The 22,781-nt window shown below is 42.9% G+C and overlaps 1 protein-coding gene across 1 annotated transcript in view; it reads right to left on the bottom strand.

The window, feature by feature from the left end:
• The window catches only part of LOC119460702 (nucleolar pre-ribosomal-associated protein 1-like), a 68,700-nt gene that overhangs the window by 10,224 nt on the left and 35,695 nt on the right, over positions 1 to 22,781 (bottom strand). The window contains 13 exon segments of the mRNA XM_037721763.2: positions 1,588 to 1,731; positions 2,340 to 2,446; positions 5,115 to 5,387; positions 8,545 to 8,629; positions 10,285 to 10,447; positions 11,030 to 11,093; positions 11,218 to 11,328; positions 13,713 to 13,894; positions 14,664 to 14,752; positions 16,278 to 16,509; positions 18,247 to 18,377; positions 18,379 to 18,596; positions 21,625 to 22,021. Coding sequence (XP_037577691.2) covers positions 1,588 to 1,731; positions 2,340 to 2,446; positions 5,115 to 5,387; positions 8,545 to 8,629; positions 10,285 to 10,447; positions 11,030 to 11,093; positions 11,218 to 11,328; positions 13,713 to 13,894; positions 14,664 to 14,752; positions 16,278 to 16,509; positions 18,247 to 18,377; positions 18,379 to 18,596; positions 21,625 to 22,021 — 2,196 coding nt within the window.

The following is a 22,781-nucleotide window of genomic DNA, read 5'->3' as shown; positions in this document are numbered from 1 at the left end:
GATCAGCGATGCTACCAGACTGGCTAGACTGTGCAACAGCTTCTGGGGCCTAGAAGAATTTCACCAAGGTGTACTGTACAGTAGAGCCTCGCTGTTACGTTCCCGGTTGCTGCGTTTTCCCGGCTGTTACATGGTTTTCGGTCGGTCCCGGCATAGCTCCCATAGGATCTAATTCAATGCATTGGTAACCCCCCTGTTGCGTCGCAACTGTGCGACCGTTCCCGCATCATGCATTGCGAACCGCCACCCCGCACCGGCCCGAGCGGCCATGTTGGCTTTTCATGTCACTTGGCTTGGAGGCTTGACGATGGAATTCGCCGCCCAAAGTGCCGGGACAACACCTATGACGTATTTTCGGTTTCCACCAACAAAAGCATGGCCTTTTAGATCCATATTTGCTATCTAAAGATGGTGTCTATGACGTGTTGGGGCCCTAAAATTGTTTTTGGTGCAAAGCTGTTCCGTATAAAGCCCAAGGGTGATAACGCCGTCACCGCACACCGTATGCTGCATGTGCGAGTGAAGGCATGCAAGGGTCAGCCGACGATTGCGGCTCAATCTCGCACGCGCGAAGCAAGAAGACGGGGGGAAGGGCACCTCTTCTGTCGCCCGCGAGGCACGGGGGCATGCACAGGAGGAAAGGGGGGTTAATAAGCGAATGTTGACAAGTTTATAGGAACGATAAAACTACTATCCTTACTTTGTATAGCTGTCTACTAAGTTGCTATCGCAATCGATGCTTCGGCATTCGGGCGAAACTGCTACTTTTCTTTTTTTTTTCCAAACGTAAGATTTCAAATAAAATTGTGTGCAGTTCACCACTACTCTCATTTCTTAATTTTTCTGGTTTCTCGGCTCTTGCGTTTCCCGGCTCTTACATTCTTTTTTTACTGTCCCGTGAAAAACATATCAGCGGCGTTCTGCTGTACGTATTTACTTAATTCTAACATGCCCCCTATTATAAGGTGCATCCGATTTTCACAGCCACAAATGAAAAATGCAATGCCCCTCAACTGTAACACCCACCCAAACTTCCATACTCCCAAGAAATTATAAGTGCAATGCCCTTGATTGCTCCCTCACCAGTTTTTCATGGCAAGGAAGATAATAATGGCTACTTGTGATCATTTGGAAAAAGATAATTTATTGCATTTGAGCTACAATAAACTCCGAGCAAAACTCACTGTCACTGTGGCAGGTTTCCTTATCACCATCAACAGCCCAGAGCATCTCATTATCAGTGCCGTCTATGGCATTTGGAATACCACAATTTTTAAACGGCTTACAGACCATTGCAGCATAACTTACTGAGCGGGCACAAAGCCACCGCAGCTCCTATAGCTGCAGCCATGCGTGGATTGGATTACAGAGAATTAAATTACGTAATAAATTATGGACAATGTTTTTATGACAATTACGATAGTCTCCCACTAGAGCTGTTTCGGTTTTGTACTCAAATCTAATGTACACATCATTTTTATAACATTTTTTTTTATGTGTTCATTAGAAAAGAGTAAATATGGTAGTTATCATGTACGCCTATTAGCAGTTCAAGCTCACATGAGACCATCCAAGCAAATAACTCACCTTCGTGTTTTTCTGGCATAGTGGTGACATGAAGAAAGTGAGCAAGATGTTGAAGATATAGCGCTTCTTAGAAATGTGGAAGTCCAGGCCACAGCGCATGTAGTCCACCATCACTTCAATGTGCCAGTTCCTTTTCATGTAGTGCTGTGAAACACATAAGAATGCATGTTGTAACACTGTCTATACAGGGCACAAATAGGGCACGTCCACAACGCCCTCATGGTAGGCAAAACTTGAAACCATTCACTTCACGGCAATGGTATTAGCTTTGCTGGGAAGCTTCATCTACAGGCAGAAACTCCTATACTGTGAAGCCACATCTGAATGCAAAATTCGCGTACAGATGTGCTCAGCAACGTCTCAATGTCGAGCTACGCCTCGATAGAGAGAGAGAGAAACAGAGGCAGAGGTGATGACTGTACATACAAAATCGTTTCTCGGGAGTTTCTATATGTTGACAATAAAACTTAAGCAGTGATGCGAGTATTTTTCCCCCTCTTTTTTAGACAGCTGTAATTGGGGATGGAAGTCTATGCATGGGTGGCTTATGCACACGAAAATCTGATCCTCCAACCCTCGCAACAATGCACAATGGCCAACATAATTGCATCACTTCTGCATTTACTGACCAAAACACAGCTGTCTTTCAGCTCTGTTAAAGAAAGCCTGTACGCTGTCTTGAGTTCATCACTAAGACTGCAAAGGAATTCTAAACAATGAACAGAGTAGAACAAGCAAAAAGGAGATTTTACCTCTACTCTGAAGTTATAGAACATCTTGTAGAAGTCAGGCACATTTTCTATGTCCAACACTGGCTTGGCGAGTAAGAAGTCTGCAACTGCATTAAACATGAAGTGTCCTGAAAGAAAGAAATATATAGCAAAGAGCTTATAAGAGACCATGGCAGTTCTAGAAACCATGGGACTTCCAGTTCCATGGCATGAAGTCTTGTTTCAGCTACAGAGAAACAATTATATCATGGCACAATGAACAACACAGACTATAGGACAAGAAAGACAGACAGAACACATGCAAAACACAGCACATGTGATCAGTCTTTCTTGTCATGTCATCTATGCTAATCAGTGATCACAAACCAACTAGCCCAATTTCATACTCTCATGCAATTATCAAAGACTCTTGCTTTCCTAAATGCGCTGTTTAGCTAGCCAAATCTACAGCGTATAACTGTAACAACAATTGGTTTATCTGAATATGGTTCAAGTTCTATAGCTTATTTTGCATCTGCTACAGCTTGACATCAATGAGAAGTATAAGCTAATAGAAGGCAGCTCTCGCTTGGAGTAGTAGTAACACTTCGTGTCCTTTGTCCCTTTCAGTGTCGGGTTTTTTCGCAGGTGACGCACCTCCAGGTCAGGTTTTCTTTCTCGGGTATTAGACAACCACGATGGTTTATTTTTGGTTATGCAGAATGGCAAAAATGACATGAACAATAGTAAATGCTCTCTTGGTATGGTCCTCACATTTCTATCTGACATCAGTGACACAGCTCGACAGAAACGTGAAAACGTACCAATACGTCCGTGACACTGAAGGGGTATTTATCAAATACAGCAATACCACATTAGAACTAAACTACCCCATGGAGCCAAGCAAATAGAAGTTTTCTTGCATATTGAGTTGTAAATGCCAATTTAGAATTATGGTGCAAAACTATGTTTATTGGTTGACGCGCGTCTCCTTCTCGAACACAGATGTGGCTGCACATAGCTGCTAGCATGGCTGAGCATATACACAGCCCGCGCGCCCTGTTTTAGAGGTAATCTACCATGTGTGCAAAGACTGGGCGTGCCGAGATGGGGTGGCATTGTCTGCACTGCCTTCCTACACGTTCAGCACTGGAGGTTGCGTAATCTTGAGTTTCGGAGGCCCGTTGAAGCAAGGGGAGACGAATCATTTGCTCTCCCCTGCCAGCCATTTTCATGATAGTGTCACCCCACTGCAAGCGACTCCACCAGCCACAAGGGCAGAGTGGACGTGAAAGCGTGGCTAGCTTCGCTTCTTACTGGCGATGTGAAGACACTACATATTATCGACACAGCATGAAACTGTATCTTTCGTCACCAACTCTCAAACTCAACTGAATTTTTTTCTCATTCATATTTGCTTTTTCCAATTGCCTGATAATTCGGATTCCGTGTAAGAAAAATCCATCGGCGCTTGCACTTATCTGCATAAAAGACCGAATTTCTATATAAAGGTATTTTTATATAACAAAAGGCCTTCGTCGTGCAGTGGACATAAATATAGGCTGATGGTGATGATGATCATGTACAACTGGGGCCATTGGGCACGTGATGACTATGAGATGATGATGATGACATCTGATGACAAAAAGTTGGAAGGCAATTCAACCTCTAGTTGGTGTCAATTAAACGTCACTCCAGCGTGGCTCTCACATTAAGTTATGTGGTCCATACACCTTATTCTCACCCCCAACTCTCCCAGGAAGACATTGCGTTTCATCGACTTCAACTAGACATTGAATCGCCTTCCAACATTTTAGACTCAATTTACTGGCCTCACAAACTCTGTGTTGACTCTCAGTTTCTACTGAAACTCTGGTGTCACTGTCATGAAAACAAAAAAAAAAAAAACATATCAGGTTTTCAATAGCAGCAGGTTTTGCAGAAATAACCTCCTGGTCTAGGCACATGGTGGCTAAAAAACATACATATTTGAGCAATCAACCCTGCCAACACACTGTCCACCATGAAAAGTAGGCACATGATAAGAAGTTTTGCATGTTAGAATTTTGATCCAGAAGACTTGAAAGATCCTTAGCTAAGCACTATGTGATTGTCTTGGTTTCGCAGTCCTTTTCATTAAGTGTTCACTTACTGTACCACTGTGGAATCAACTAGCCTTTTGGCACAATACCTTGCAGTCACCTAAGCAAATATAAATGTCTGCTAGACTGCCTGTTTGCTTGTAAACTCAATTCATGCGAAATATGTGGACCAAACCATATTTGCACTATTGAATTTATTTGTTAATTTTCTTCCCTTAAACACAGAGATGTACTATTAGGTAATCGATTCAACATTTGAAACCAGCTTTTCTCAAACATTTACATGCAGTTCGATTTTAAAATTTCACTATATGAATGACTGTCGGCAATATCTGCAACCAACTAGACAAAGCTACTACACAAGCCAGATACTCTTCCAAACTATTTAACTCCTTCATGAGCTCTGAATTAAAAAAAATTCTGATTGTGGGGTTTTACATTCCAAAGCAACACGCAGGCTATGAGGAAGGCTACAAGTTGGGTGCAAAAGTTTAATTTTGATCAAGTGAAATTTTCAATGTGCACCTCAATCTAAGTGCACAATCATTCTTGCATTCCACCCCTATTGAAATGTGGCTGCTGCGGCTGGGAATCAAAACCGTATGTGCTCAGCAATAGAATGCCACAGCCACTGATTCACCCCTGCGGATAAGTTGTGCAGGTGAGCTGTGCAGCTTAGCACCATCGCAAGGGCCGAATCCATCGCAGCACTCACCGGGATTGCTGATGACGTCGACAGCCGAGACAAGATAGCCAGTGACAAGGCAGGGAACATGGGGGCAGGTGACGGTGGCCGCATTGCGCAGGGTCTCCAGGACGGACAGCCACAGGGCGCTCATGGAGAAGCGCGAGCCCTGAAGATGGTGGTGCAGCAGCATCACCAGGTTGCAGCCCAGGCATCGCACCTCAAACACTTCACTGCTCAGCGACATCAATATCAGGGCCAGGCAGCGCGTCTCCACTATCTGGCGACAGTTGACCAGCGACTCTAAAGACAGTCAAAGACAGTGTACAAGGAAGCCTTCAATGAATACATCAACAACAGCAGAGAAAAGTCTTCCGTGCAAGGTAAATATTTGTGCTAGTTGGTGAGTCATCCTAAATATGCTTACAGCACAAACCTAAACGAAGACAGAGATGAGAAACAACATAGGCAGTGCTTCCTTGCAACACTTAGAATGTGGAGAAAAAAAAGACTTGCCTAGTCTTTAGACAATGGTCTCATAAACAAGCCAAATATCATTCTCACAGACACAGCACAGAGCCTACGATTTTCCTCGAGACCACCTGCTCCTTTCTTCAACTTCCTAAAATGTCTGCCAATTTTCGTGGTTATTGTGACATGCTATGATAAACGTGATGGCTATTGGCTGGACCTCTTTACATGCCACAACTAAACAGTTCCTCCGGCAGGACCAGAAATAAAAAAAAAAGCTTGACTGACAAGGCAGTGATGTCATGTGGTGGCGGAGAACACTACCACTGGGTCAATACTATGGCCTCTGAGATCGGCACATGCCACAAATTGAACTCCAAGGTCCTGCAGAAGACACAACTCGGCGAGATGATTGGTGGAGCAACCGAGGTATTGCTCTATGTCAGCACAGCTTGGAGCAAAGCTACTAGCATAGTAAAAATGACAAAAATGCCAGGAAGGATGCTAAGGAGAGGCAGGGGCAGCATTCAACTGCCAATAACTTCACTCATACATGACACATATAGAAACATTTTTGTTGGAAAAGATTTATGATGCGATGCTCTTCAGACCAGACACATTTCATACTAGTCTTGAAGGTTGTCCCAATAACATTTTAATACCAGATGTGTGTTTGATGTTAGTGGTGTCGATTGTTTATTACGGCATTTAGATCAAACAAAAGCAATTGGACCTGATGGAATATCCCCAGTGGTCCCTAAAGAGTGTCATAGCATCACTGCTCCGTATTTAACAATCATCTATAAGCTTTCCCTTGAAACAGGCCTCATTCCCCAAGATTGGAAAACGGCAAGCGTGACGCCAGTGTTTAAATCGGCCGATAAAAAACTCAGAGAAAACTATAGGCCGATTTCACTAACGTCGATATGTTGCAAAATATTTGAACACATTTTATATAGTAACATATCTGCATTCCTTGACTCAAACCCTTTCTTTACACCTTCCTAGCGCGGATTCCGAAAAGCTTATTCCAGCAACACACAACTAATAGAATTTGAGCATTTCTTATCCAAAGCCATTGATAACAATAGTCAGGTAGACGCGGTTTTTATTGATTTTCAAAAAGCTTTCGATACTGTGTCCCATAAGCTCTTAGATGTAAAGCTTGCTGCATTAAATGTAAACGAGAACGTTCAAAATTGGATACCAAACTACCTAAACGGAAGAACCCAGTCTGTCGTCCTAAAGAACGCCGCATCTTCACCAATAACTGTTTCTTCGGGCGTTTCTCAGGGAAGCGTACTGGGCCCTTTGTTTTTTTTATCTACATAAATGACAATGTCGAACTAATTACATCACCCATAAAACTGTTTGCCAATGACTGTGTGATTTACAGAGAAATTACTACTGAAAATAACATAGATACTTTGCAAACAGATTTAGATATGGTAGCGAACTGGTGTAAAAAATGGAACATGAATTTAAATATAAAAAAAGTGCAGTAGCGCAAGTTTTTTCCAGAAAATTATCCAAATTTCAGCACCGATATAACATCAATGGCACGCTTATCGACATACAGTCGGAATACAAGTATCTAGGAGTCTATTTCACCGAGTCACTCACTTGGCATAAACAGATTGACACAGTCATAGCAAAAGCTAGTAGGATGTCACATTTTATACGCATCAATTTCAAACAGGCAATGCGCGAAGTTAAATAAACTTTATACTTCTTACATGTCAGAACAATACTTGATTATGCTTGTGTAATATGGGATCCCTATCAAGATTACCTGATTAATAGACTGGAGTAACTACAGAACCAAGCAGTAAGGTTTGTTTGTAATAATTACAGCCCGTACTCTAGCGTTTCCGAAATGAAGGCCACTTTAGGATGGGATCTGCTACATATACGTAGGCAGAAGTTAAGGCTGAAACTATTACACCGAATATGTAACAGTCAGATAGGTATCAATCGCTATAACTATCTCCTGGAAGCAGATTACATATCTACTCGCTGTGATAACAACAAAAAGATCTCAGCCTATAACTTCAGAACAAACACTTTTTACTACTCTTTTTTCCCCAATCAATTAGACAATGGAACAGTTTATCAATTGATACAGTAAATGTGTCAAATATTGAACTATTCTATTCTATGCTGTGACAGCGCTCTTGTAAAACAAATGTATGTGTTATATATCTTGAAAACCTGTTTGTTTCACATTACTTGTATGCCTTTCTCTAAATGCTATTGTAGTGCTTTTGTTTGTGAGTATATCTGTGTAAAAGCTTTTCTGTATTATTGGCTATGTTTTGTTCCCCGCTACGTAATGCCTTTATGACGATGTAGGTACTCTGTAAATAAATAAATAAATAAAAAGTATCTGACACAGCAAACGTTGCAGTGCAAAATTCAAATGCAAGGGTGATCAAATTTTTAAATCTGAAGCAAAGAGAAAAGTATGTCCAATCGAGCCGCTTGCAACATGTGTAGCACATGCTCAGGCACTGGGACGTGCAGCCACCTGTTTCCACATGACATTGTACCTTTAGTGTCTTGTTCTTTTTGTTTGTTTTTTAAATAATTACTCCCAATAAAGTTATTGCCTTCCACCTCTACGGTTTCTTGGATTTTACATGGTAAGGACAGCAGGAAATTGTGGCAAAGCTTATTTAGCTGGTCACTCAAAACACACTTGTGAAGACAACAGAGAAGGACTGATGTCATTAGGGAAAGTTTGGTGTTACTAGATACTATCTCTTTTTTATATATAAACGAAGAACCAAACAAATATCATGCTTTCGCCTCAAAATAAAGATTTTCGTACTAGACACAATTTTTTTTTAATAAACAAAGAACCAAACAAACACTTCGCTTTTGCCTCAAAATAAAGGTTTTCGAAAACCCCAGCACACACCACCAGCAGCAGCAGCAAAAGGCGTCCCACAGAAATAAAGGGTAAATAATTAAAGCAATAAACACCAACCAGGCGCGAGTAAGGTGAAGAGAAGGGGCAGCAGGAATCTTGGATCATAAAGGCTCCCATCAGCAATACTCTCCAATGGAAGGACCTGCAGAGTACATTTAAAGAATGCAGCATGTTCAAGTGTTCACATCTCTATGAATGTAATTAGGCAGATTCAGTAACAACATGCAATGCAAGTACGCTCAGAAACATAATTTAAGCCACCTGCAACAGACGTTTCATACCAGAACAAGTTCTTCAAGAAAAGTAAACTCAGTAGTAGTACTGAATGAAACAGTGATCTATAAAGGACTACTGGCACGAGAGCTTTTGCTTTTTCTTTTCTATAGATGATCGGCAGCTCATTAATTACAGCATGAAGCATCAATTCCGTGAGAGTACAACAAGAAATTAATGAAACTGCAGCAATTTATTGTGACCAATTCAAAGTACAGTGGAATCTCGTTAATATGATCTTCACGGGAACCAGAAAATAAAATGTATCATCCGAAAATTGTATTATCCGAAATACATTGCTCCTATAAGACATTGGCTGGGAAAAGAACAAAAAACGTCTTATGCCGAAAAATGTATTATGTACGCAGAATCGTATCAACGAGATTCCACTCACATATGTCATGTGCTGCGCAGCTTCAGGTTTGTGAAACAGACTTCCCAATTACACCGTGGAAATCTTAGGTAGCAACCATGGGTATGTATTGTTATGTAGTATCAATAAGTGCTCATTAACTATATGTACTTTATTTCCTTCAGGCGCTGTGTTACAATTGTACCACACCAAGATAGCACATCAAAGCCAAAAACACTCATGAAAATAACAATGTTTGAAACCTTTCGCATATACCGTATTTACTTGCATAATGAACGCACCCCAACTTTTCCAATCAAAACATGTGTTTTTTTCTTTTCCTTGGAATGAACGCACCCTGAACTTGCTGCCATGAAGTAAGAGAGACACGGTATGATTCAGCGTCTGATATGGCGTCTGATATGGTGTCTGGCGGGTACAATTGTATCGGACGCCGAATCGTACCGTGTGTCTCCTACTTTTATGGCGATAGCACTCTAGTCGCATTTTTGCCGCTGGCGCAGACGACCACGCCTCGATCTCCCACGTTCGAGGGAGGAAAGCGGGAAGGAAACGCGCCAAATTCCGTCATGCGCACGGCGCCGGGGGGAGGGGCGGCGCAGCAACTGCGCATTGCGTGGCCTAGCACGCCTCATCTTGAAAACGATCTGCATCAAGGGCTGAGTATGTGCAACGGCGGCTTATACCTTTGTGCGTGCTCTGTTCTCGCCGCTCAGTTTACGTTGAAGCGATACACAGTACGAAGGTCGCTTCGCTCGCTGTTGTTGCCGCGCTTCCTCACGCCAACGGTGTGACAGCGAGTGTCCGCAGTCGAGTGTGATGTGATCATGTTTGCCTGTGCGCGCTGACACCATGCTTGTTAATTTACACAGTTAGTGAATGTTTGCAAGTTTATACGACCAATAAAACTATTATCCTTACTTCGTGTAGCTGTCTACACATTTGCTATTGTAATCGATGGTTCGCCTTTCGGGCAAAACTGCGACTTTCCTGGAGGTGGCGGCGGAAAAAGAAGTCGCTCAAAATTTTACCCCGCATAATGAACTCCAACTTTGCGCATATTTTTCGGGGAAAAAAGTGTGTTCATTATTCAAGTAAATACGGTATATAAAATGGAATGCTTCGCTAGAGCTAAAACACAGGGCACGTACATCGAGCTGCAGATGCAACGGGAAGCGTAAAACGGTGGCAGCCATCTTGTCCTCGTTTATCAGGTTCAGGACTTCCTCAGACTTGGGCTGTTTGAGCAGGCTCACCGAGGCCTTTTTGTGCAGTGAGTAGAAGGAGACTGCTGACGGGCCCCACAAGAATGGCCTGGTAGAGTACAACAGACAAGACACACACATTGAGAATCTAAAGGACAGAAATTTCTTTTTTATTCATTCGAAGCAGCCCAGATGAGATGAGCCAGCTTTATCAAAGCACTCGAATATAGTTTTACAACATTAGATAAACCAGCATGGACTGCTTCGCAAGAACAGTTCAGCAACATGAAAGCCACGGAACCAAACTTGTTCATACCAAAGCATCCAAGGAAAGCCAGTCCTGTCAATTATCAAGACTACCTTAGCTCGGTTAATCTGTCATAGAATGGGCCTTTTCGACTTGCCACCCCAGGCTGTCGAGGACTGTCCAAGAAACTGTGTACGCAAACACTCACTGAGTGAGAGCAGCACCTCGCGCAGTCCGGGATGAGAAATTGAAGAGGCATGATGAGCAAAACGGGGCTCCCGCGACAACATAGGCCCCCCAAATGATGTCCCCTAGACATCATCTTACATTATGTCCCATTTTTACATCAACACCACCTCTTTGCTAACAATCATAAATAATTCGCAACCGCAAACAAGTGGTCAACACGTTTGAACCATCCCATGAATGGCTTTTTCCTCTTACTTGAAATTGCATACGTCCACTCCATTCTTCTCGTAAAGAAACATCAGATAAAGAATTCTCTGGTCTGAAAGAAGAACAGGAACGATGTGCTCACAATAGAATAACTAAGTACTGAGAAAAAGAGAGTGACAAAAACCAAAATCTCGCAAGTAGCACAGTCATGCAGGCAGCACAAAGTGAGCACTCACCTACTATCGACAAAGATGCTCCATAAGCACTGAGAAACACAGGAATGTGTTCAACATTACATAGTGTAGGATCACATTGAACCAGAACAGCCATAAGCTCTAACATCTTGTCTGTAACATGGAAAGAGACAAAAAGATTGACGTCCAGTGATATCAACACTAGCATTATGCAATACACCATAATAGGCAGTTGCAAAAAATATATATATATGTCTGGGCATTGAAAGAAATATTTATGGTGATTGCTAATCAGCCTTTCATTAATTAGAGCTACGTAATAGAATGAGCTAGCCAGTGCTCCGTGTTATAGGAATTCCCATTGCCAAAATGGACATAGTTTACGGTTTGAAAATGAACTTATTACTTAATCAGTCACATTGATATGCATCCATAACATGTGTCATAGCATGAAACAAGTACAGTGGAATCTCGATGATACGAATCTCACGGGGTCATGAAAAATATTTGTATTAGCCGAAATTCGTATCATCGAAAAACAATTAAAACTAACCAAATTATGGGGGGATGAGGGGATCAGATCGCGAAAATCGCGAGAAAAATTGATTTTTGAAAACCACACGTTTCGGTATCTGCAACGCCTAATCTACACCGTATCAAAATGGTTTGGCTGAAAACGCACTAAAAGTGGCTGAAAAAGATTTATTCGTCAGTGCGCAGGGCGAGAAAACAGCTTTAAATCGCAATTCACGGAGACATATCTCGTATTTCCCACCACCGAGCGCCGCCATCTTGGTATCGTTCGAAAGCTCAAAGTTTCGCCGTTCCTCTTCTCAATTCGTCCATCGTCGCCATCTTGTAACAAACGCGCAAACTCAAAAGAAGCGCGGGTCTGCGATAGGTAGTCACACGGGCCCTCCGATGAAAGCAGGCCTCCGATTGGCTGCCGTGCTGAAAGGCGTCTCTCCATTGGTTGCTGCTGTGGCAGGGGCAAGATGGCAACCGCAGTTGTCTGCTTCGTAAACCACGCTGGCGTCTTCACTTGACACGCAGAATTCGGATTACTGAAAGCTCCCAGGTTAGTGATGGATCGTCACTCGTTGGAGAAGAAATTTTGGACGAAGCACGCCTTCGGAATACGGAAGCGCAAGCCTCCTACGGCAAGAAAAATACGGCGATTAGCGGGAGAAGCGGAGGAGCACCCGACTGAACGTGCCGCGCTACCTTGCATCGTGGATTATGTGCCGCGCTATCTTGCACCGTGTGACTCCAGCAGCGAAACCGACAATCGCCCTGTGTCATCGGCACCGATAACGCAGTCGACGGAAGACGCGCCAACGGAGGCTCCCACGCCTCGGCGTACCGCCGCGCGAATCAGCCGAGATCGTATCTCGGTCGACATAGCTCGCTGCGACTAGGCAAAATGGCGCAAACGCAAAGAACGCGGCCCGAAGCACAGCAGCCACTCTGTCCGATGGGCGGCCGCCGAAAAGGAGGAAAAGCAACAAAAGCGCCACCGCTTCAAACTCTTCGCGGCCTCTGTGCTGTCCGGCGTCGCGTCCGCGCCTCCGAACCAAAAGAGAAAGGTAGAAAGCGCGTGACTGCGCGCCGTTCTCTTTCGCGGCCATCGGTGGGGCGGCGTTTATTCTTATCAACCAACGCGGGTCGAAAATCGATTTGTAACAACTGTACTCTAGCACGTTGCAAAGTAATGGGGCTCGGCTGGGAATATGGAAAAATTCGTATCATCCGGAAATTCGTATTAGCCGTGATCGTATCATTGAGATTCCACTGTATATGCTGAACTAACCAGATGTACTACCTCTGGTTATACAGTGCAGTAAAGTTGAAATCATTCAACACCATAGAGAAAGTGGCATCTACAAAGCAAGCACTTTCTCAGTTTTTATGGCTTTCATTCCAACCACCTTGAAAAATTCTAGGAGGGCAAACTACGTCTGTTTGGTTAATGTAACTTCAACCATATGACCAGTTTAAGATGTTTTGGTGGAATTAAATCATTAATTTATAAATAAAGGTGTTTATCAACCTGTGACTCAAAGAAAATAAAGAACTATACAAGCATGTACTCAAGATCACAACACATGGTCCTATTTGTGAAGCTACGAATGGAGGTGAACCCTTGACGCCTTGGTACACATTGAAATCAAGAGTATAATGGAATTCTGTTCGCTCAGGACCAACCATGATGAAAAAAGGCCACAAGAGATTCAGTAAGATTGATGTTTCGGCTCCCACACAGGAGCCTGGTTCGTGTTAAGCTTACTAAAATAGTTGGTGTTCCTCTTTTCACCATGGCACACATTGTGCGAGCAGCTCGGTGGCAGTTACTATTAATGTTGTGACCTCAAAAAACATGCATGCATGTGTGCATGTGTGAACACACATTACACACAGAATGTCAGTGTTGATGTGGTGCACGTTCTGCAGAAGATACTGCGTCACAACAAGCCAAAATCTCCCAAGTTCAAAACCCATCAACCCCTTTAAAAAAACAGCCATATCCATTTACATACCTTTCTGTTCCTGCACCTGAGGGTCAGAGTCAAGCATCAGCGGGAGAAACCTCGAGTGGCCAAACAACATCATATACACCCGGCAGAGGGCAGGATTGATGTCGCCTACATTCCCCACGCTGTACACTTTCTGGCATATGACTGAGAGAAGCTCAAAGGACGTTTTCCCAAATGACTGCGACCTGAAGGCATTAAAAAGCATAAAAAAGCATCGCGCTTCAAATAACACCCTATGCATCTCTCTGCCATATTTTTTTGTAACTAAGTAACATGGCATATAAAGTCGCTAACATCGCTATATTTATTTAAAGTAGCTCTCAAGGCAGTTTTCCTTAACACATAATCCCTATCTGTTCAGTAGGTACTTTTTTTCCCTGTTTTATATTCATGTATCTTGCACAGATGTATTAGTAATGTTTAATTTTTACAAATGTTTACCTTGTTATTTCATTTAATAATGTTGCCACCTTATTCCAATAAATTTACCACTGTAACCTTGATCGTGGGTTCCTTATCAGTCCTCGGACTATAAAACCCAAGTCTTTAATACTTTTCTCTGTGTATTAAATGTACTTATGTTCCACTGATTACAAAAAATAAATAAATAAACTTAGTTATAAGTACAACACAGAATTAAAGACCATGCATCTCACTCTACAATCGAGAGTTATTTACACTAAACTGAGACAATTTCCTGACAGCTTCAACTAACCTCTCACTTACTGTACGCTTGTACAGAGTTAACAGACCACATCAAGAGGCCAACGAAGGGCACAGCAAAGCAATACCAACGAAACAGCTGCATTTGATATCAAGTTATCTCTGTCAGTCTCCATTTTTACCACACGCAAGACACGATCAAAGCTTTTTCCAGTACCTCTTGAGGATAACACATAAGGAAACCAGACAAGAGAATATTGCTATCTCTACAGTGCAAATAGCAAGACTCACTGAAATCCAGCCTTCAAGTTGTTTTTGATAAACTGAGGCCAGAGTCCATCTTGGCGCACCACTCTGGCAAAGATGTTCTGGTCAACAACCTAGAAGAGACAACAAGCAATGAAAGAATGACATCCAAACACAAGTTTACACATTTTTATGAACATGATCATGAACATGATAATGTTTGCGCATGAACATGTGCAAACATGGTTTTATCTGCAAACAGGCTAGAACTCGCTACTGCATATTCCAGGCTCATTTTGAACAAATGCTTTGTTAACGTACACCATTTCTATTTTTCAGCGTAACCTGTAGAAGCAGTAATGACCTGTTCCTCCGAGGAACAAAGAGATGCACATGAAAGAAATGCTAAGTTGATCTCTCAGGCCAGCTAAAAGACATCATACAGCATACACCTGAACTTTGAACCTGCTGAACCTGTTGGAATGGCACACTCAGTGCTAAGAACAACAAAAATCCATAATCCCAACACCAGGACAACCGGGAAAGTGCAGCTGACTTGAGCTGGGCCCTACGTGTATATAAGTCAAGCAATGACTCTGTTTAGGGAAAAAGCTGATGAACAATCTATTGGTATTGCACAGCGCGAGAACAAACACGGGGACGAATAGCAGACATGGACAAGTGCTGACTTCCAACTGATTATTTTATGACAGAAATGCTTCATATATGCATGTCCAGGAACAGATACAAAGAAAAAGAAGTATTTCCACTGAAAAGGAAACAAACAAAAAAAAAAACAGAAACCGAAAGAACTAACAATCCCGGTGGCCTGCTGCGCATGCCCTCACATTCCAAGAATCTGAGTTCCCTGTCAGATAGAGTAACCGACGGTTTACTCACACACCTCGCTTCTTTCCCTGACCATCTGAATTGCCTCGCTGATAAAACGTTCTTGCTCATCCCTCGTCTCACAGATAACTGTGGTGTGCTCGAACTCTGGGATACACCCACATGTGCTAACATGTTGGGCCAGAAAACCTTATATAAAGCATGTCTGTCAATAAAATAATCAGTTGGAAGTCAGCGCTTGTCCATGTCTGCTATTCGTCCCCATGTTTGTTCTCGCACTACGTTTTACCAGTATGAATAACCAACTAGCCCAGTCAGCCACCTGAACAATCTATACTGACATGTTCCACAAGCTGCTTCCATTTTTACTCACTGTATTGAAGAGCTGACAGACACACACAGAAAAATAAGACAAAACAAGTGCTTACTACAGCTTGCTTGTTCAAAGTAAGGAATATATATTTTACAGGTTATAGGCGAAGCAGCTAGCAAGAAGGTGAACAAAGAAATACGAAAACCTAAAATAAAACATGACATGAATCATGTGCCATGAAGATGTCAAACTTCGAAAGTGTCAGCCGTCGCACCCGCATGCATGCCCTACCAAAAATTCTTGAAAAAAAAAAAGAAATGCAAGCCGCTGCACTCGTTTGCAAGCTGCACACATTTGCCACACATGCAAATGTGTACACAACGTGCCTTCAATTATGCAGTCATATTCTTTACTTCTGGTGTAATTGAGTTGGGCAACTGCTGGCACAGACAATAAAACAAAGCAAGACACTAGAGTTTCACAGCAGTTTTACTCACCATGGCAGTAGCCACAACCTCACGCAACTGCTGGAGAACATGCTCAGGAAGATCAGCATTACTGCCCGCCAAGTTGGCTACACACTGGAGCAGAGTGTGAAGGCACGAGTCGCAAACAGAGCTACCGAAGAGCTCCTCACTCATGCTGCGACAGAGTGCGTTCAGAAGAGCCAACTGGAGTTGATACTCGGCACTGTCCGAGAGAATTTCTACAAGCTTTGCAACGTTGTCACTTCCTGAAAGAGCAAAACAGGAAACACTGGTTCAGTACGAGGTGCTTGAACAGTGATGCATAAGAGAATCTGAAATTAGGGGTGTGCAAATACCGAATAGCAGATTTTGAATCCAATATCGAATCAAGAAAGAAAAGTCTAATATCAGAAACTTTACCACGAACTTTAATGCTTCCAAATTTCGTGCAAGGAAAAGAAAAGTGCTGCACATGCTCAGAAGACTAATCACACTACTTAACAAAAGTCTTGCTAGCTATCAGTAATTTAGGTACCTATAGACCGAGATACGTAGTATGCTCTATTCTTATTAAAGGGAACACCAAATTAGTATGCCAGCACTGATAACAGCTCAGTTCGTATACGAAGGTCTGGAAAAGATTTTTTTGCAGATGGAATGTCTGTCAAACAGAATTGGGTCGTTTCTTTTTCTCCACTCCGAGGCTGAAAAAATAGCGAAGTTGTCCCAAATACAAATGGGGCTTTCAGTTTAATGGCGGGCGATACCGTGCTTTATGGCAATCTTCTATTGCTTAGAAAGTAGTATTGCTTTCCAGTTTTCTTCCAGAAAACAGGAAGCTTTTCTACCTTTATGGTAGGTGGTTTCTGTGGGTTATCGTCAGCTTGTTATAAGGCCAATAGGCGCGACAGACAAAGGCAGGGAATGCACATCACATCACTTCGCATCGCTCCGCATGGTCATTGACGCCGCACGCATCAACCACGGTCAGCGCCAATGGTAAAGAGTTCTCAAATCGAGAGGCCTGTGTGCGTGTGCTTGCGTGTGGTTAGTGGGCTCCCAAGTGTGCAAATCTGCATGCGTGAACACTGAACTCGCGTATTTGATGCGATCTGCATGCCTTCCGGTGGCTAATCAGGCCAATCTTCGCACATGCTCTCATGCTTTCCATATGCGTTGCTGTTGTAGTTCTGTCTGTCTGCATTGCATTAATCATTTCGATCGGTATCATTGACCTGGAAGAAACTTGTTCGATTCGCAATATTCCATTTGTTAGTCGAATATTATAATGTTCACTATTCAATTCGAAATCAAGTATTCGAGTATATTCGCACACCCCTATCTGAAATGGTGGAGAGCTGAAACAACTCATACATATGCATTTATTGACAGTATTTTTTGCATCAGCACTGCTGGGAATTTTAGTGCTAATTTGGCCTACTGATCACATACATAGTACACACTTTTGTGCTCAGTGTCCTGTATGTGTGTATTTGCTTCAGTTTGTCCATTCATTACTCTTGCACAAGCACTCTAGTACAAAAGCAGAGGGGGGCATATATTCATACTGGCAATGCCCCCATAGTACACTTTGACATCTTCACCAGCTTGAGTCAGCTACACACCAGCTAGCTTATGAGTTGCCAAATGACTACAATGAAGATCTTTAAGAAAATTCATCAGGAATTAAGGAATATGAAACATGCATTCGTAAATTTGTGCCATTAAGCTCATCAACATGTTAACACTGTTTGTAATTGCATGTCCTTCATAACTATCTATGAGTTCAACAGACCAGATGCTATGCAACAAATCTGTGCAACTTTAAGTGAGCGTGGGGTGCCCATTGTACCTACTTGATCCCGACCAGTACACATGTCTGCGCTCATAGACATCACACACACAATGTGACTTAGTGTCACCACAAAGTGACAATAACTGCAGTCTCAGACAATAAGTATGATGAGAAAGATAAATTTTTTTCAAGAAAGGAGGGAACTTGCCAAGTTGGCCAAGCTTCATCAGCGAGTTTAGGCACACTGTCATATCATCAACCACTTGCTGTGTCATGCCATTCTTCAGTCCACACGCACGCTTCGGCAGTGCCAGAAAGGTTTTGGTGAGCCACGCAACCAGCTTTTCGTGAGGCGTTATCCTGCGACAGCCCCAGACAGAGGCTTCGCAGGAATCCTGCTAAGCTGGCCATTGAGAGGTGCGACACTGTTGGCTTGAATGAGCTGGGAATAAGCTGTTGCAGGTCTTGTCGATGCTGGACATTGTGCTTCATAAGGAAGTTGACAACATCAATACCTGCCGAAGTCTGGTCCTCCAACAGGTGCTTGAGGTCATCTGTGGAATGAGAGAGTGGCTACATGATCAATATGAAACTGGTAACAAGTGGTGCAGATACTTGTGGATGTGAACCAGTCATACAGTTGCTTGTTGATCTGCCCATGTATAAATAAAAGGTGTTCACATTCACAAATTTGTATGCATGTAGTTATTATTAAAGACATATGCAATTATTATAGATGACGGGCCTTTCAGAGAAGAGAAGATACTGGCACCATGGCTTCATGTGCATGCCATGTGCAATGCCACAAAAGCGCTGCTGTGTTTCTTGAGATGCACCAGCCTATATGACCGCTTGTAACGAACTGAACAATGAGTGGTTCGCTGACTGTGTGTTTGCGTGTGCATACCATGAACTACTCTCCCCGTCCTCTAATCTTTCCCTTTCCTTTCCTCAGTGCAGGGTAGCCAACCGGACTCAACCTGGTTAACCTCCCTGTTTCTGAAGTACGTTTCTAGCCTCTTTCGTGGGCCGATCCCACAGATATGCAGTCTAACTATAAGTGCCATTGAGGCGACTGGTTATGTCCAATGGACATGCGCCGCTCTTCAAAGAACCTCTTTCACGCCAACTTGTGTCACTCGGTATGTGGCACTGGATGTGTGCAATTCTTCAATGACAAAAGCAATTATTAAAAACTTATCTGGTGCAGGGCGGAATCGAACCTGCATCATATATTCAGAAAAGATTGTCTGAATACATACATAGTTTGCATGTGCGCCACTTCCAAGTGTCTACCATTGATGGGTACCTGCCTCATGCCCAGCTGCTCACGCTGCTGTGTTGTTGTTGATTAAACGTTCCTTTTAACGCGATAGTGTTTAGGGCCCCGTGTCGCAGAACATCCGCCGTCGGCGTCGGCAATGCCGCCTACGGCCAAGAAAATCATCCTCAACCACGCAGGCCCTCCAAATATATTTTACCACTAAAGTTGCTCACACTTTGTCTTGCATTCTTTACAAAGTTATTCCTCAGAATTTTGAGAGTGACAGCCCACAAACAATTGTCATGAAACAAAACACCGACAGCGCATGCCTTTTATGCTAAATCTTCTCAGGCTGAAATATAAAAGGTGCAAACAATAAAAGAAGGCTGGCCCACGAAAGAAGCTGGAACACAAAAGAGGCCGCGTTTCCCGGTAAACATTACGGTTACATAAGCTGCAGTTGCCGGGAAGTGCGAGAAACAGTCAAGGATCTTTGAATGCTATCGCGTTCCACTCTTGAAGGCGAAGCTTAAGCGTCCTCCAAGTTTTTCGCACCGCGATCATGCCAATTGGTGCAATTTCAGTTGCCGCACAAGCACTACTGTAAGTAGCCAAACTACGCAGAACTAGGCATGTATAGGTCTGCACCGTTTACCAAAAGTGATAACAGGGCAATGCAAATGCATAGTGTTGTCGGAAAAAAGTAAGTGCCTGTGAGTAGCCCGGAAACCCGGATATATCGATATAAGTTCCAGAGGATGAATAATTCCTTTCCAGATTTAAGCAATGAATTTATGGTTCTGGACAGTGCACGGAATGAAGACAAAAAAAGAAAAGAAAGGGTCAACCAAGTGTCAAAGCTAAGGAAGACTATGTCAACATACCACATAGTGATTCATATCATTCGATGATTAAATGTTGATTGTATTGCTCTATTCTCTCTTTTTCATGTTCATTATTGACTCATTTCTTAACTTATTCATTTCGTATTTCACACGCAATTACGTTGATTTTGTCTTTTTTAGCATCGACACTTGGTTGACCCTTTCATTTTTTTTCTGGAAGTGGTTACAAGATACCCATATTCCAAATACACCAAATCTGTGTGAAGTCTGCAAGAAAGAGCTCTTCTTCAAAAGGAAGGCAACAAACACGGCACTTGCGAGTGCTGTGCAAGTGTCATGTTGGTTGTTTCGTTTTCTTCATTACTTGCGCTGTCCCTGACAATGAATCGAACCCAATGCACCAATTTCCTGTCTGTCTAAATGCATCAAGATGTTAAACCAAAGCTTATTTGGATCAAATGGCTCATGTCCAGTCACTGCAATTAGACTCAAATATACGGTAAGCACGAAAGATTGCTGCATGCTTAAATTTTTGTGGCTGCTTGTGCTTCATGAAACAAAATATTAACTTAACGAATAGGGATCACCTGTCAACTAGAAAACCAAAACTTATGGAAAGCAGAGAACACCTGTTTTGTGCTTCACCAGCTTGTGTTTCACACACAAAAAGAAAAATTGGCCGTCTGTGAACAGAGCAACTTAAACAATAATGAGGCAAGGAAGTTTTCACTGCTGCACACTAAAAAACTTGCTTTCATTGATTTCACTGAGGAGGTGATAAGACCTGCTGGGAGGAGCTTTGCTGATGTTTCTTACCTTTAATAATTGTGAACCTAGATCAACTTTCAGACTTTCATTTCTTGTACAGTGACATTCGCAGACAGCGACAGGTAATTACAATCATATCCATGTGCGTCGTGACTGGCAGCACCTTGGGGTATGAAGTCGCATCCAGCACCGATGCCTAGTTTGTAAGCGTCCACGCCATTGCCCATTTCAACTTTTTGTTTATCGAGCCCACATTGGCCCCACAAGCTTGTCCCTGTACGAAGGGCTAAATCCAGGGCTTCTAACTTTTCCCATCACACAGCTCCTAGGATCATAGACATACGGTGTGTATGTGTTGAAGCAAATGGTGAACACACAGCAGCATAAAAGCAAGGTACACCCAGCAATGGTGGACGTTCAGGGTAGATGACAGATGTGACATCACATGTAAACTATGTATTTCCCACACATGCCACACGCTGACTTCCATCACTGTTGCTAGGTGACACAGCGTGTCTAGAGGGAAATGCGAGAGAGGAAACCTGCTGCATACACGCCTCATACATGACGCGTTTCTGCGGCAGCAACATGGCATGTTGCTATATTGCTTCAATGCTAATAGAATTAATGTCAACATTCGTCATAAGATGGGTTCTGCCGAAATTTTAAAAAATCTCTTATTGGTTACAAGCTTGAGAAACTTGCCAGGCCTCAGGGCGAACACGTAGATGGGCCGGAACTCCAGAAATCGCAGGAAGGCTTCCAGCAGGGAAACATTGCTTTGGCTCTCAAGGATGGCAGAGAGCATGTTCTGAATGACAGTGGCCGAAAGGAGTGGGGTGTCCTGCCCACTGCCTTTGGAAACGCAGGTCAGCCAGGCACTGAGCAGTGGTTCCAAGTTCTTCTTGCACTCGGCTGGTGTGCCCGCCACTGCCTCAAGGAGAGTTAGTATGTCGGACTCAGTGAAGACACTGCTGAAGGACTGCAACACCTTGCTGCTGTCGATCTGTCTTAGTAATGTACCCGTGGAGATTTTGGCCATCGACTTATCTTTAAGAAAGCACAGGGATGCTTGCAGGTCCTTTGGCACGTTAGAAGTGCACTGAAAAGGAAAAATAAATGCAAGTGCTGCTTTTCAAAAGGCCTCTCAAAGCGGCCCGTAACACTTTTTCATTGAGGTAAATAAACCTGCCCAATCACTAGGCAATGCCCTCATGAACACCCGGGCCAAATATTACTTCACTGTGGTAAAACTCTGCAACCCCTTTTGCCACAATTTGCAACCTATTTAAAACATCTCATGGCATAAAACAAAATGCTGCGAGTTTTACATATGGGCAATGCTGAAATCTTAATTGAATGTTTTCCTTTATTGCCCTATTCCAAGTGTAAATAATTTCTTCAATTCTTATCTTTTCTCTGTTCCCTTAACTTCCACACAAATCTGCACCTTTTGTTGATTCCTGCGACATTTAACTTATTGCTTTTATTGATAAACATTCAAGCAGTCACGTTTGTGCCTGTCCACGTGTCGGGTGTGTTCTCTCCATGCATTCTTTTAGCAGTAGCACTTCGACAAGTACAACCTCACACGTCCTAGCCGACATTTCAAGTATACATGAGGCCCAAAATGTTCTAGACCTACCGAATTTTTCCGTGTATAACCCACTATCGCATATAACCCGCACCCCCAATTACAACAACCCAGAAAGAAAGAAAATCTGTGTGTATAACCCACAGAAATACCTGCATACAACAACACTAAAATCCTTGTAAAATGTCTCTGTTCGCGAATCGACAACTCGTCCACATCTTCGGCCAACAACTCCCCCCCCCCCCCCTCTTCGGCGATGCTAAGAAAG

The sequence above is a fragment of the Dermacentor silvarum genome, chromosome 8 (genome assembly GCF_013339745.2).
Source record: "Dermacentor silvarum isolate Dsil-2018 chromosome 8, BIME_Dsil_1.4, whole genome shotgun sequence".
Classification (NCBI taxonomy): domain Eukaryota; kingdom Metazoa; phylum Arthropoda; class Arachnida; order Ixodida; family Ixodidae; genus Dermacentor; species Dermacentor silvarum.
The sequence above is the reverse complement of the archived record's forward strand: the minus strand, read 5'-3'. Positions and strand labels throughout refer to the sequence as shown.